This window comes from Pleurodeles waltl, chromosome 4_2 (assembly GCF_031143425.1).
Source record: "Pleurodeles waltl isolate 20211129_DDA chromosome 4_2, aPleWal1.hap1.20221129, whole genome shotgun sequence".
NCBI lineage: Eukaryota > Metazoa > Chordata > Amphibia > Caudata > Salamandridae > Pleurodeles > Pleurodeles waltl.
Genome location: NC_090443.1, coordinates 478,822,934 through 478,840,189, shown reverse-complemented (window position 1 = coordinate 478,840,189; position 17,256 = coordinate 478,822,934). Strand labels below are relative to the sequence as shown.

The window sequence follows — 17,256 nt, the reverse complement described above, 5'->3', positions numbered from 1 at the left end:
TGGTGGTGTTGTCTTGGCTGTGCTGTCTCTCTGGCCTTCATCCGTGAATTGTGGTCGTAGGGGTTTGTGGGTGATGTGGGTGTGTGTTTTATATTGTGTTGGGTGTGTGGGAGTGGTGTTTGTATGTGTATCAGGTGTGTGTATTTGGAATTGTCCAATGTGGCGGTGTTTTGGAGATGTGTGTGTATTTTGAGCGCGGCGGTGTATACCTCCAATGGAATACCGCGGTTGAAAGACCGCCGTGTGGATTCGTGTGTCGTAATAGCATGGGCGTGTTTCTGTTGCCGTGGAGGTTTTGTTTTCGCCACTTTAACACTGACCTTTGGTGTGGCGGAGTTGTGTGGGTGTCTGAATTTCGGCGGATTCCGAGATGTGTGTCATAATAGCTGTGGCGGACTACCGCCGCGGCCGCGGTGTATTGACGGTCTTCTGCACGGCAGTAGGCGCCTTTTACCGCCAATGTTGTAATAACCCCCTTAGTGTCAAACCCAGAGACACACTCTGACACTCACTCTCACACTCAGAAAACACTCTCACACCAACCTTCGCATCCCCCCAAATTTTTTTTCCTTTTACGAAATCCATGGAGCCATTTGCAGATCCAAGAGAGATTTGGAAAAGAAAAAGTAGCATATAAATAGAAATTATATATGGGTAATAGGTTGACTCTGAAAAGAGCCTTTGTGTTTACGATGTGTAGGTGATTACTACACATGAGAGAGGATACAGTCTCTCAAGTTATGCAGGAAACGTTCATTGCCTTTCTCTGTTAGGTGAACTTCATCATTTCTGTATATTCCCTCCATATCAAATCGTAGGTTGTTGTGGTATATAGAAATCATGTTATGGTCCCTGAGGGATACAGAAACAGTTTTATTGACATGTTTCCTGGATTTCCCTATTTGTGGGCAGAACTGAGTTGATCAGTTCCACTTATGACTTTGGCTAATGTCTGAAAAAAACCAAGGCAGTGTGTGGGAAGAGTGTCTTTAATTTTCAAAGGGTTCCTTTCATTAGGATTTCCAAACCAACTCCTGTGACTACACCTAGGTCACTGCCACCACAGTGTACAATCATAAGGTCTGGATGTTGGCAATCCCTTATAGTTTCAACTATAGGAAGTAATTGATGCCACTTTAACCCTCTCTGGCCAATCCAAGTAACATTCGCATTAGACAAACCTAGGTCCCTGTCAATACCAATTCTTTTTTCACTTTCTCTGGCCCAAAACACAAAGCTGTACTCTGGAAAAGCATGCAGGAGATGGCTGCAGCTAAATGAGGCTGGTATGAAATGAAAACCAGTTGAAATGGAGAGAAGTAGGTACAGTCTGGAAGAAGTGATTCCATTGGCTGTTGTAGATATTGTTTTCGGTGAAGGCTGGTAGTGAGGTTATGTGCATTGTAAGAATATGTTGGATTGGGTTTAGAATAATTGGAAACAGTAAAAAAATAGCTGTGATATGTTTACTCTGAAAGATTCAACCACACCTGCTAAATGTGACTTGAAACTATGCATGCTCTAGTCACAAACTGTAATGAACTTGTGACCTGGTGCAGCAGAATGTTGCAGATTGTATAACTATAGTAACAGAGCTAGAGGAGCATGAGGGGGAAGGGAATAGAAAAAAAAGACTAGAATGTGACTTTGTTTTACCATATATAAAGAGGCAGTAATGATTCCTAATGATTATTTAATGTTATGATTTGGTGTTGTGTTTTAAAAAATAAAAAAAAGGTGTTTATATGGATGTGTTTTTTTGGGGTTCATATCTAAGTATGTATGAGAAAAAATATAAAATTACCTAAAAATCCCAAACATGATACACAAGGTATAGTTTTAAAATACACAAACAAAACCTTAGAAGTTCCATAAAAAATACAAAAGGCTAAAGGGACATTAAAGTTAGGAAACAGAATTTAAAAAAACCTTAGAATTTCACTGAAACAACCAAAGGTTACAGGGACATTATAGTTAGTAAATAGAATTAAAAAGACCTTAGAAATTCACAGAAAAAAAGCAAAGAATACAGAGACGCTATAGTTAGGAAATAGCATTTTTTTTTAAACCTTCAAAATTCACTGAAAAAAATACAGGTTACATGGACATTATAATTAGGTTCTGAATTTACTTGCACAAAACCGTAGAAATTCAGCAGTTATAGTTACCTGAGCTAACTATAACTTGCGCTCCCGTAATGCACTGCTTATGACCTCACATATTACATCACTCCTGACATGGTCAGTGACATCACTGATGACATCACTGATATCGCATATGACATCACCGATGACATCATCCAGTGCGTGTAAGTGGTTGTATCGATGTGCAAATGGGTGTGTGAGTGGGTCTATGGATGAATGTGTGGTTGAATCATTTGCTGTATGGGAGACTGGATGGCTGTGTAAGTTGCTGTATGGGTAAGCAAGTGACTGCATGAGCAGCTGCATTTCATTTAGTGAGTGGGTATGTGGGTGATTGTGTATGTGATATAGTCGGTGTCAGAGTGCTTGTCTGAGTAGGTAAATGGGTGTCACTGTATTGGTGAGTGACTTGGTGAGTCAGTTACTGTATGGGTGACTCAGTGTCTGAATGGCTATAGGTATAACTGAGTGGCTGTGTCTGTGACTGTATGGGAGAGCCAGTTGGTGTGTGAGTGGCTGTATCCTAAACTGAGTAGGTGTGTCAGTTTTTAAATAGACTAGTGAGTGGCTGCATAGGTGACTGAGTGGGTATGTGAGTGCCTATTCATGTGAGTGAGTTGGTGTGTGAATAGTTGTATAGTTGAGTGATTGCATATGTAAGTGACGGTACTGATGAGCCAGTGACTGTCAGTGACTGTATGGTGACTGTGTGGGTGTGTCAGTGCTTCTACATCGGATTGACTGGATGTGTCAGTGAATGAGTGATCTATTAATGGGATGCGTGAGTTATTGTATTGGTGTATGAATGAGTGTGTCAGTGGGTGTATGAGTGGGTGTGTAAGTGTATGAGTCTGTCAATACCTCAGTTAGTAGTGTATGGGTGAGTGAGTGGTTGTGTCAGTGGCTCTTTGACTGAATATCTGTGTATCACTACTTTTATGCATCTGAATAAGTATGTGAGTAGATGTGTGTGTATGGGTATGCAAGAGTTTGTGTCAGCAAATGAGTGGGTGTCTGACTGTGTGGATGATGTCACCAGTGATGTCATATGAGTTGTTAGTGATGTCAGTGACTATGTCATGAGTGATCTAATAAGTGAGGTCATAAGCAGTGCATTACGGGAGCTCAAGTTATAGTTAGCTCAGGTAACTATAACTGGTGAATTTCTACGGTTTTGTAGGAGTACATTCAGAACCCCAACTATAACGTCCATGTAACCTTTGGTTTTTTCAGTGAATATATATATATATATATAGGCACACATTTACAAGGCTTTGTAACTGATTAGCTATGGCAGGACTTTCCACTTGAGCACCTCTGCCCTCCTTCCCACCCTGCCTCCTCGCTACTGGGTGCATGCAGCTGACCTATTCCTGTGTTGCCTGAAACAAAAAGATAACTTAGGTGAGTTATTTCATTCTTTGGAGGCGCCCAGCATATGTTACAACTCTATGTATTTAAAATTAAGTAAAGTGCTGGGACAGTTCTCTATAAACCAGGAGTGTCCAGGGAAATCTGGAACTTCTGGTCACCCTAAGCTGAGCTGAACAGTCTTTTAAAAAATATATATATATATTTGTCAAATATTGGCAAAATTATTAGCAAAACAAAATGTTCCTCCTATGGATACTCTGCTCATGTATAACTACATAGTGTTGACTGCAATTGTTATATATATATATGTGTATATATATATACACACACACACACACACACACACACACACACGGTCATTATGACTTTGGTGGACTGAAAAGCACATCCGACGAAGTTCCGACCGGGAGGTTGTCACCAGTGCGGCTGCCTCCCCGCCAGCCCCATTACAAGGTTCCTGATGGGTCAGTGGGCAGAAACAGAGTTTCCGCCCACTGGCCCAGCGGTAAATGGCCTACAGCATTGTCGCCAGCTCGTAATAGAGCCGGCGGCAATGCTGTAGTGCGTATGGTGCACCAGCATCTGTCGCAAAGTTCACTGTGTACAAAGCAGACAGTGAACTTTGTAACGGGGCTGGCCAGGGGGGGCACTGCATTGCCCATGCCAAGTGCATGGGCAGTGCAGGGACCCCCCTGGGGCACCCTGTCTCTACCACCATTTACCAGGCGGAGTTACCGTCATGTAACCACTGGCAGATAGGGGGGGGTCGTAATCCCCAGGTTGGCGTTGCTTGCGGATTAGGAGCGCCAGACCCTCCTGTGGAGGAAAACTGGCAGTGCTGGTCGTCCGACTGCGGCGCTATCGCCACGGTCATAATGTGGCAGTCAGACTGCTACATTGGCAGCTGTCCGACTGCCACCGTGACTCTGGCGGTCTTAAGACCGCCATGGTCGTAATGAGTGCCACAGTCTGGTGGCGGATCTGTATTGTCATAGTATTTTTTAATCCACTTATCTTCTTCAGTTTCACAAAAGCCAAAGGCGATGTCAAGTTAGGTACTGTGATGTCATGTTATGGTGCAGGGTCAAAGGTCTTATCATCTCAATATATTGTGTTCTAACTTTTCCTTGCAGTTGCACCAGACTTCACGGATGACAGCTGCCCGGCTAATAGAACACTAAGCGAAGGGGAAGTAAACGTGGTTTTGTGTAATGCTGTCGGAAACCCTACCCCTAATGTCAGTTGTTCCAATGACAAACTGACATTCCCAAAAGGAATAATGTCTGAAGTCGCAGCACATCATTCTGGCCAATACAAATGCCGAGCTAACAACAATCTTGACAATGCAGTGAAAACTATTTTCGTCTCAGTTCAAGGTAAAATACGTTATTTTTTCAATATCTGTTTAAACTTGTTTGCTTTTGTACTATTTTTTCCAATAGATATATTGCTTTGCGATTCCTGGAATTTCAGCTCAGACCTAGTACCCCCCTTTTAATTTTCCTTTACTAACCTCTTGTCTCAGTAAGAATCTTTATTTTCAGTCTTCTTCCCATTAAGGATAATACTCTTTCCCATTCAGTTCTCTATGCCCAACTCTATTGGCCTCCCAAACATTGATGCTTTGTTCTCAGAAGTCATCCACTACACACCACAAAGTACATCCACACCATACAACTCATTACTGGGATTCATGGCATCAATGTACTCAACACCATTCTCAATATCTAACAAACTGTCAAATACAGTTCAACCATTGTCAGTAAGAAAAGTTTCACAACCCTATACATCACACTATATACAACTTAAAATACGGTACTACAATGGTCTACATGGAATCAGTCATGTAAATCCATATCCCATCAAGTCAGATAATATGTCACAGATTACCACAACTTAGTAAAATGCCTTACCACAAAATACACATCATAATACACAAAATACTGCACCGTTCACCAAAACATGACATCAAAAAATTATAACTTCATTTGCAGCGTGCTGAAAAGGAAAAATCATATGATACAATTCTGATTTACATGAATGGCAGTGGTGCACAGGACATTTCTAAAAGACCCAAGCCCCACAGCAGTCCTCATACCCATGTCATCTCAACATAACACTCCTACTAAATAGGCCAAGCCTACTTTTGGGGGAAACATGCTGTGTTATACCAAGAACATACAGGTGCTTGGAGCCCGTCCATTGTTTCTATTGGTTGCCTTTCCTTGTCACTCATTTGCCTGCTTCTTATTGGTGTCCTAGATTGTCAATCTTTTGTTTGTCCCTTCCATGGAGAACTGCCTCTTTACAATCTTTTTTACTGGCTAACATTGCTGCTTCCATTGCTTGCTTTTTAAGCAATACCCTTTTTCTTTACTTTTGTGTGAAGCACTAAATTAGAGTGCGTGTGTTTTCCAGCCGTCCCCACTTATGTACGTCTCTCCCCCGTACTCCATGTTGCACTCTGTTGTACCAGACTCCCCAACGTGCTCCATGTTGCTCACTCCTACTTCCACCCCAAATCATCCATTGCTTCCCCCATCCATCCCTGGGTGCTTAAATGTATTTCTTCCTCACCCATACATCAAGCATTTCCATTGCTTCCCCACTCCTCCGGTCACGTTCTCTAAAAAACTGTTTATTTATAATTTATTTTTGGAGGGCCAGACTGCTCGTTTAAAAAATAATTATAATAATGACAGATTTGTCTTTATCACTCCAATATTGGCATCTTGAAGTGGTAAATAAAAAACAATAAACGAAATGGCATCTTTTTCATGCCTTTTGTACTTCCGTGCTTGGTGACGCATACACAGGCATACATCATCACATTGTGTGCTGCTGTAACATTATGATGCATGCAAGCCATTACACTGTTTTTTCTTTCTTTTGCCGAAGATGTACAGCATTAGCTGAAAGCATATTTTGCTGATGCTATTCAGGGTAGGTAAATAGCATTGTTAAGGCCAATTCATTGAAAAGTTAAGTCTTTATTGTGTTTTTTCTAATGCTTATTTTTAGGGTTGCTGATTGCTTGCATGCCTCAAGAGTGGAATAGGCAGTAACTGTCCTAGACAGAAGTCTGTAAGCCTTCCTTACCAGAAAAAGGTCAGAGTACTCATAGGAGTCAAGGACACCTCAAAGTTTCCGGTTATCACCTCTATAGAGTCCATATCAGTCTGCTACTGTCACTCTACAGACAACCCACTGTGCGGTTCCCAATATAACAAGCCTATTCTCCTGTGAGCATGCCCTTGTTCTCTTCTCGGTGACACTCATACCTTGGACTTATTTCATAGCTATTGACCAGGCTTTTGCTGTCGGTGTCTCACACACTCGTGCTCACATTCTGACTCATGCTCACTTACACTCACACACTCATTCACTCTGACTGACGTCAATTGAAATCTGATTTTCAACCACAATCCCACTCTTCTCCCCAAGTCTAACTTATTTCCACTCACTCAATCTCAACCTGTTTCACCCCCACTGTCACTCACACTCTAACTCATATGCATATTCTCACTCACACACACTTCCTAACACACACACTCTGACTTTTGCTCCCTTAAATCCACTTACACTCATTCTCATTTACGCACCCTCAGTTTCACACTCATTCATTTCCCTAGCACTGTCACTCTCACTCACTTTTACTTGCACACACTTACTTTCAAAATCTCACTAATTCTCACTCTGACCTACTCATTCTCACTCGATCACATTCCCTGGCAATAACTCTAACTTATACACACTCACTGCCCATCACTCACTGTTACACATACATAGGCATAAACACAAAGGTTTTCACAAACACACGTTCACACACTAATCCACATGCACACATTTGAGATTTGTTCCCCCAACATCTTCAGCTGCCTGCATCAGTCTGCTTCGGCTCCTCAGCAGGACAAACGCACACCGGCAAATACACAGCTGCCTCCGAAATCAATCGCTGAAGCAGGAAACTGAGAGCAGAAGCTTGCACATTCTCTAGTTTTCACCTCTTGCTTTTTCATCTCATCTTCTCCCAATTTGGCACTAAAGGGTCGAAGCCTAAAATACCCAGCGTCCTTTTACTATATTTATGTCCTTAATCTTACCAGTATCAGTTACACGGCTGTATACATGATGCCCATTAATTTCATGGATGATGCAAAAGCACTTTTCTAACGAGAAGGGTTCGAGCTTGTTTTTTCTGTTATAATGGCTAATATGCAATAATGCAGTCGGTGTTTCAGCATATTCTTGAAAGCTAAAATCCCAATTTATAAACAAATGCCAATACAAAACACTCTTCATTATTTATCCACTCTGACCATCCCCTAATTGACATTGAACCAAATAACTCATATACCTTCCTTTCCTACAATGGGCAGAACTTTAAACAACAGAGAGTGAAGTTTTTCAGGACAAATGTCCATGGGTTGCGAGACCCTATCGTGTAAGGACATGTCTGTTATATATTTTCATTCTGTGATAAAATCATCCACTTTAATCTGTTTTTTTCACATTGTACCCACCATTCTTCTTCCACCCATTCCCTGGTTCCCTCCCACTCCCTACTTTTCATACGTTTTCCCTTTAAAATGTTAGGGCTCAGAACATTTGGGTGTTTGAAAGTTGGATGGAGCTCTCATGCCTGTTGGACGCTCAACTTGTTGTTGGTAAATAAATCTAATTTTCTTACCTCGTGTCTGGTGCTACATGTGATACCTGGCAGCGAGGACAGGAGCCACATCTGTTCCTGGTAGTCCCTTTACTGGGTTGTTGTGTGAACATCACAATGGAAAACATACCTTTGTCCAGTGGTGCACCATCTTATGACAGCCTGCAGCACCCACACCGCTTTGAAAAAGAACATACTATTATAGAGTGTAGAAGCCGCCTCAGTGCTGTTCCTCAGAAGGTCCTCAGGTCATGAAGCATCTATGTTTCGTGTGAATCCCCTCTAAGTGTGAGGAGACATTGATGCTCTGTCGAGACATGTAGCAAGCTGAAACAAGCCCACATACCTCTCCCAGCATGGCTGGTAGGTTGATTGAGGTGGGTTTGGGGTGGGCTTTTTCTTCGCTGTCACACAAGAATTATCTCCTTAAACAAAGTGGCAACCCAAAAGCCTCATATTGGTTCTAGACACCATCTTGGATTGCCATTGTCCTCCTTTGGCTTTTGTGTGACACTGCGGAGCAGGCATTTAAGGTAAACTGGTTGCCTAAGGATTTTATATTTATTCAGTTTCCTTGGCCTGACATGTTATTGCTGTAGAGTCATTCTCCTTCTTTGCAATTACTCACATTAAACACTCTATGATGCTGATTTGACTCTTTTTTTTATTTTCTCTTCTCTTCCTCAGTCCCATGCGGTTTGGTCTGATTACTCCTCCATGTGCCACCCTGCCATTTGGGTGCATCCCTCCCCCCAAACATATACCCACAGACAAAAGTTCTTATGGAACCAAGGTTATCCACCACAGCCCTAGAAAAAAGAAGGAGGAATTATTGAATTACACTGTAACATTGACGCTGGCAGGTTGTCAGTTGAACACTGCAAGGGAATTATCCTTCATCGTTCAGGGTCAGAAGCACCAGAGACTTTTAGAACTCTTCCCAAGGTGGAAGCTACTGAAGAAAAAGAGGAATATGACAAATATGAGGAGGTGTTAAATTGTTTGGAAGGATACTTTAAATATACTGCAAGCATTATGTTTGAAAGATATCACTTTTATACAAACAGGCAAAAGAACCGGGGGGGGCGGGGTCTTTGGATGAGTTCATGACTGCCTTGAGGGGACTCCCCACAGCAGTTGATTTTGGTTATGCTACCAACAGAATATTGTGTGACCATAATATGGTTAACACCAGTAATAAGCGTGTTCAAGAGAAACTGTGGGTCATGGGTAATTCCAGTCTGGAATGGTGGGTAATTCAGCCAAGGCTATTGAAGAGTCAATATCATAGGTGAAGGAAGACACAGAGAGAGGAAACGAAAAGAAAAAAGGAGAAGTATGCACCCTTAGTAAACTAACCAAATGTGATAATTGGAAAAATAATTGAATGGGTTCTAAAACCAATTGTTATCTCTGTGCCAGCTCCTTCCTCTTAGCCTCCCTTTATGGGATGTCCAGCATTAAGCAGAAGATGTACCTCATATGGTAAAACTGGACATTTTGCTAAATTTTGAAAGGAGAGCAAACATCCTGTGGGTTTTGGAGTAGTGCATGTTTCAGAAGTAATTCTTATAAATAGTGAGTTATCGGATGAGGTGGAAACTAAGTCTGTCAATATGGTGCTTGTACTTCAGGATAAAACTATAAAGAAAGGAAACAATCTGGATAAGCCCTGATGTGCATTTTGGAAGTCATGGGGAAGGACTTTGAAGTTGTGGATGACTCTGGCATTCACCATTATCACAAAACAGATATCAGTCCTTATTTTCAGGAACAAAATAAGTGATAGAAGAACCTGATGTCCATGTGGTGTCATTTGAAGACAGGCTTCCCGACTTTCTGGAACATTTTTCTACAAGTGTTAGTTTCAAGGGAAGGAATGGCAAATTAAAAATATATATCACCAACCAGTGTGTGTTCTAGGCTGGTGGGATCAGCAGTTATTGAAAAATGATTTAGATTCATCACCGCCTAATTCCGTTTTAGCCCTAAATGAACTTAGTTATAAAGATTACATTTTCAGGATGTACCCCAAAGCATTTAACTATAGTTTGGGAAGAATGAGAAATGTTGTTCATAAACTGAACAAAAGGGATGTACCAGTTAAACAAACATTGAGAGGAGTGTCATTAAGTGTCCATAAGGCGCTGCACGATCTACTTGTTTCCCCCCCAAAGAAAGGACATAATTGAGGAGGTAGAATCCTCTAATTGGATCTCCCCCATTGCACTAGTTAAGAACAATAATGGCGGTTGCATTTATGTCCTGACTTAAGGGCACTCATCACAAACATAATTTCTGACATACATTCCTTACCTAAGATTAATGAAGTGATATCTATGTTGGAAGGTGTTACTGTCTTCTTCATTCTTGACCTCCATCAGGCGTATCACCAGATAAAATGGCTCAAGGAATCAATGTCATTGACTATCTCCATAACCCCATTTGGTCTAGATTGTTACAAAAGGATGCCATTTGGATTGGCATCTACTTAATTGGTGTTTCAGAGTACCATATACCACATTTCATAGACCTCGAAGACACCATTGAATGTTTTCAAGTTCATATATTATTAGTTTATACCAAGAATTGGATGGGACATGATTTTGTGCTCAGGGAAATAAGTGCCCCTTTGGGAAAAAATGACCTAGTGTTTGCACCAGAAAAATGTAACTTTTAATGTTCTCAAATAGATTATTTGTACCATATAATACCTGCTAATGGTATGACCACTAAGCACTCCTTCATACGTGCTATTAAGGAAGCAGAACTGCCTGATAAGAAGAAGTTGTGTCCTTCCCGGAACATTGTGAATTCTATTCTAGGTAAGTGCAGAATGTTGCGACTTTAATGGAGCCTATGACAAAACTCCTGCATAAATGCATAAGAACTGAGGTCTGATCCATACTATGCCCATAGGAACGGCTTTGATTTGTCTAACCAATCTTAAACAACTGTTGAATCACAAACTGTTGATGATTTAGCTGGCATTTCTATTGCCCAAAGTGTAAAGTCATCAGCAAGTATTCGAACTCCTTCATGGAGGATTCTTCAGGAATGATCAATTTTATTTCTTCATTTTCGTTTAATCTGTGTTATATGAACGGGAAGATGTGGTATATATTTTCATTCCATAATGAAATTATACACCTAGTGTGTCTTCTTTACATAGGGTGCATCATTCTTCCTTCTCCAGTTACCCGCTCTTCCTTCCCCGGTTTCACTCTTTCCCTGTGGTTTCGCCATAAAACGTTGGGTCTTGGAACGTTTTGGATGGGTGACAGTTGGGGACAGTTGAATGGTGTTCTCATGCTTGTTGGATGTACAACTTTTTGCTGGTGAATAAACCTTATTCTTCTAACCTCGTGTCTGGTGTCACTTGCAACAATTCAATTTTTCCAGATGTTGTGATCCAGTAGTTTTGTTTTCATGAAACAGGAGTCTTAAATGGGGCATTCTGCCAACTGGGTCGCCTGTAGGTGTCTGGATGTGGATGGATGTTCGTGGCTGGATGCAGTACGGAGGTCTGTAGTTGAGACTGAAGGCACAGCGAGTTTCTTAAGTGACCATCACTGGATGATCAAGGTTTTCAGAATTGATGTTCATCCAATCTTTGGCCTCCCTGTAGATCGAATAGAATGGTGGTGATTAAAGTGTCAACTATAATTACATTTCAATAGAGAAGTAAGTGAAGAAGATAACCAGCTGTCAAAATATTGACAGCATCAAAGGAAACAAAACCTTCACCTTTTTCTTCCCTCTTAAAGCAACTGATCTTGGTATTTCGCATTGGGCACTTCCTAAATATGGAGTCAACACCATTCGACTATGAAATTATATTTTCTAGGAAACATGTTCCGCACATTAGGCAGAAGCAAAACATTCTAACGAGTGGCACTACCCTGAAACCAAATTGCAACTCAATGTATTTTCTTTCTTTGCAGAAAATCCCTCGAAGCTTAGAAACCGAGCAAGTTCTGGAACTCTCCTGCCGGCAATGTTAGTTTTGGTCTGCCATATGTTTTAGGGCTCTCCAAGGCAGTCACCCGACACAGAAGATGCCACAGCTACACGTGCAGCCCTAACTTCATCAATTTGTGGGATATTTGTACTCTTAAATGCCCATGGAAATTTTCTAACAGATGAACTTTCCAGGACTCAAGCATTAGATGTACTATTTTACTCTGTCTGTGGTACCGCTTCCTCTCTTGGAAACTACAAAAAAATATTTTGTAAGATTGTAAAAACAGTCACTTTTGCGCTGCTCTCTCGATGGTGTGCCTATTAGCTTACTTCTTGCTTTTAGCAATATGTTCTACGTGTGTGACGTTTTAAAAATATGTTTGCCACAACAGATAAGTCAAACTACTCTCTACCAAAAAATGCAAACGGGCTAGGTCCAGTGGTGTAAAGAGTCCTGAGGGGGCCCCCTCCAAAGTACATTAAGCCCCTCACCTCCCAGACCCGGTCAGTGAACTGTGCTGAGGGGTCTCCCTGGATCTCGAGGCGCCCCGCACCGCAGGGCCTAATGTTACGCCACTGGCTAGGTCTTCGTATAGAGCCTTATTACGAAGCTCTCCATTGTGTGACCCGGTAAGTATGCCCCACCGTAGCGCTATTACTAATGCTGGCAGTACCAGTAACTCTGGGTTGGCGCAGTCACATGAGATCGCAAGTTGCGGTCTGAGGATCCCGCAGTAATGAGGGCTAAGTAGGGGAATCAGCAGTTCCTCATTCCTTCCCAGGGCTTCACTTGGAGGCTTTAGCTGCTGGACCCGTGGTATTCCCATAGATCTTGCAACTCTGATTATAGTATCAGTAATTTTCGTTACCAGCCCTTTGGAATTAAACAAGAATTGGTAATGAGGACCAATGTGTGATCGTCACCATATCCCGGTGCTTTTCATTTGGTAAAATAAGGAAATGAGGTTGAGAAAGATTCGGTGATTCACCCAGCATCAAACCACTCATCCATTTGCGGAAGGCGGGATTAAAAGCCAGGTTTGTTGCTCGGTTTTACAATTGACAAAACTGGTGCTAGACCACACCCAATTCCAGGGATAGAGACTAAACACTTCTGATGATCTCACAGGAAGTTAGGAATTTAGATCCAGGGAGGGATTTTAGTTTGAACTCTGGGGACCTACACAGAAGACTTTCATTTCCCCCCAGCCATTAATCGGCCCTGATGTAATGATTATTGGTGAACTCATTTTACTCTCATATCACTGGTTGTCACTGTTTTCTTTGTTAGATTTTAGTAGAAGCTTAAAAGCTGGATGGCAAGCAACACAAAATAAATTCCTCCAACCTCACTTCTCTGCTCATATTAAATGGTCACATGTTGCCCAGCAATCAGCTGCCGATATAAATAAATCTGGTGCTTTTCAGTCACCTGTTTCACGTCAACCTCCTATCAACTTTTCTTGTTACTGCTGTCCCCATGAGCAGTGTGAAAAACATCTGCTCTTAGGGCATCTCCAAATGGCTGAACACCTTAAGCAGAGGTGCATTATTGCACCCATGCAGTTTTCCCAGACCTGTGGAAGGTTCTGAGTGGGCCATGGTATTTCCACCAAAAATAGGATCCTTGCACATGCCTTTACTGCAACATTTCATCCTGGACTGTACCTTCATTGTTTTCCAAAGGTACCGAAACATCCCTGAAGTACATTCCAGAGCTAATAAGTGAGACTTGTGATAATGTTTCAAAATGCATTGTGTTTATTTTTGGCCATACATAAAAAGCATCCAAACATGTAAGATCCATCTTGTAAGAGAGAGAGATGGATAGATTGAATGTAGATGCTTTGGGGACTGCAGTTCACCCAGCCAAAATTATGGGGGGAGGGAGGGGTTGAAGGGAAGCTTTGTGTTATGAGCGCAAAGGAGGAATCAAGTGGAGTTAGAAAGGAGGGAGAACGTGAGTGGGAAGAAAGAGGCGCATGGAGTGTCTTGCTGTTATGTTGAGACAGGAAGGTCACCTGCATAGTAAACAGACTGTGCGCCTGCCCTGAGTGCCCAACAACCTTCAAAACTGGTATCCTGACTGGCCCCACAATCACACTTAACAAGGGTTTGCACAGACATCTAAGTCTGTCCCTGTTAACAGGAGGTCAAGAATCTGTTCACCAAGTGTGCCCTCAGAGTGTGTAGTGCACTACTGCTCCTTTCCTGGGAGTATCACATTATATGGTGGTGACAGCATACCATGTTTTGTGAATCTATAGGGTGGCCAGGTATTGTTCTCTGTGGCAGTGAGTGCGTGGTCTACTGACCCCCCACCCCCATATAAAGTTCAGCAGATATGTGAAACCCAGAACTTTGCACCACCATCCCATGTATATGTGGAGTGCATGTGTGTGCAGTGAGAGTGCAACACGTACAATGGTTAAATTCTGTGTTGTAGATGTATGAATTCTGGGGCCAGGGAGCCCCTGTTTTGCACAAGATGAAAACAGCTTCCTTTAAACAGTGAAAGTGTATTGCCTGCATTCCTGTGGCTAGAGAGTGGAGACCCAGATACTGTAGTGAGGAGGATGAGATCCTAGTTAACAAAGGGCAGATGAAGAGTTATTCCTGAGCACTGTCATTTGGAAGATGGTAGAGTTCCTTTACTACCAGTGGTGAGAACCATCACTTTACTCAATGGGTATGGCTGGAGAGCAGCCTGAAAACTGAATTTGAAACAAAACCAATTCAAACCATTTCTGAAGCCTTAATCTGTGGATCCACATACATGTCTGGAAAATATGTATAAAAGTGGATACAAACCACACTACTTTTTTCCAGTCTCAAGTACTTCTTCATGAAAGAGGAAAAGATTGCCCCACAGAGTACTGGAAAGACTGATGCGTGATCCTGGCTGGTGCCTGCTTAACAGCCAGTCTCTAAGAAATGAGTGGGTATCAACTGAAGTCTGCACTTGAGTCTCTCTGCCTTCTTAGAGAGAGGAGGAGGAGGGTGCCTGGGCATGTAAGATGACAGACTGTCCGAGAGGAGAAGCCCACCATGTACCCAGTATGAAAACTTACCCAGAGAAAGCTTCATTTCTCAGTGCACAAACCCATGAATGATCCGTGTTGTTAAATGGTTCCCCCAAGCACTCTGCACAGTTTTCTGTGTAACTACTCATGTCACACAGCAGATTACCACAACCACAGTGCTACCGATGCTGATGCTGTGAAGAAAAATCTGAGTTGCCACCAAGGCAAGAAGGCCCATAGGTTACGACTTCCAGAAGACACCCTCGCAAGAGATTCACCATGAAGATGGTAGATGACATTCTGAGACATGAGTATGCAGTTCCTGTTAATACCCACGGATAAACACAACTATTGTACCCTTACAAAGATAAGGTCTGGAAAATATTAATATTTTGGAGCAAAAGCCCTAACCACCAAACTTGGTGGCATGGTTCATCACCAGACAGCTTTTTGTTGGGCTGGCACTGCAATACCCAATGGACCCCTCAAAGGGGTCTCGTTGCTGGAGTTCTTCTGCTTGGTTTGCCACTGAAAACCTATTATGAATATATTTTATAGGTTTAGACTGGAGTGGAAGTGAGGGCAATGTTAAAATGAACTAAGGACCCCCTCCTCACTACTTTATTCTTGTGGTAGTCCTTGTTCAGCAATACAGATAAAATGGAACACAAGGAAAAATCTAGTTCCTTCCTAATCTCAAGGTGTGGTCAGTACAAATATATGGTCAATATGTTTCTTGCTGCTGAATAAGCCAAAATGATCTATGGAAATTCATCAAGACCTGTTGATTCCTAATCTATTTCAGGTTGAGACTAAGATTCAATAGTAGTAAAGTGGCCAAGGTTAGGAACCACCAGTACAATGTGGGGAAATGAGCACCTCTCACACTATGCAGAAATACTGTCTTAAAAGTCTCCAACCCAGACAGTACAAGGATTAGGCCCTTTAGGTATTACAAGATCTTGGTGAATGTGCAGTTTGGACATCAGAGTGGACACTGCTGCCGAACCTACCCTGGTACTGCAATGCTAGAGTGTGAATGTTTGACTAGATAACTGGGAGTGTTTATGCAGGATCCCTATTACTCCCTGTTCCTCTTATTTTTTGATATTCTGATACAAGAGCCATAGCTGGCCAGGAAGGCTGCTGCCAAGGTCTAACATTGCTGGGCAGGTTCACTCCACCAATTACTTCTGCAGCTATCCTCCTGAACAAGACTGTATAGCAGCCTACACATGAGGAGCCACGTTTGTGAGTCTGGGAGCCCATCTGTTTCAATGGACCTGCCCAAATTTCTTCAGAAGTCAGCATGTAAATTGCAGCACAGGACACCAGAGACTAGACATGCATATGCGACTCTGCACATACTGTGAGACTTTCTCCAGAAAGGAAGAAAGACATTGAATTGAAGTTGCATATTTTACATATGAAAGAAATGATGACACTTATTGTTGGTGGCAGTAGATATGGAATTTCAATCATCTGTGATTAAAGTACTGTCTTTTTACATAAATGAAAAGCACTAGGCTGGACACTATGTATTTTTGTCTGTTCATTGACCTCAGAGCTCGTCATGAGGTTATTTCAGCATTTATGTATGGACACTCATTTTACCTTGGGTCTCACCTAGTCACTTGTTATTTTATTCCTCTTATTATTTTAGAAGGGCTTCATTTTTAGTGGCAATGTTTTATTATTTTTATCAGTTGCCAATCCATGCAGAATTTCTTATTAATTTCTCTGCATGACATTTCATCTTGTGCTTTCTCCAAGACTGCATACAATAGTTTATTGGGTAATGTCGGTCCAGAGAGGGCAATGTCCATTTTACACAGAAAAGACAAATCACGTCAGGGCAGTTCCCAGAACAACATGTTTTGTTATAAAACAACATGCTGCCCAAACTAAGTCAGAGGGGATGTTCCAACCAGCCTGCCATCTTAAGCTGCACCTTCTTACAGTTTCTGCTGAAACTCTGTGCTTTTGCTTCGAGGGACCAGTAGACTAACAGACCTCTTCTTTACTTCTGAACACTGGTATGGAGATTGAGCTTCGTTCCCAGGAGTAGATGGGCAGATTAGGG

The 17,256-nt window shown here is 42.0% G+C and overlaps 1 protein-coding gene across 1 annotated transcript in view; it reads left to right on the top strand.

The window, feature by feature from the left end:
• LOC138292940 (intercellular adhesion molecule 5-like) overlaps positions 1-16,705 on the top strand; it is a 191,756-nt gene extending 175,051 nt beyond the window's left edge. Inside the window, exons 4-5 of the mRNA XM_069231828.1 lie at positions 4,652-4,894; positions 12,132-16,705. Of these exons, the coding sequence (XP_069087929.1) occupies positions 4,652-4,894; positions 12,132-12,214 (326 nt within the window). The 3' untranslated portion in view covers positions 12,215-16,705. The remainder of the gene's footprint in view (positions 1-4,651; positions 4,895-12,131) is intronic.
• Positions 16,706-17,256: the final 551 nt, after the last annotated feature.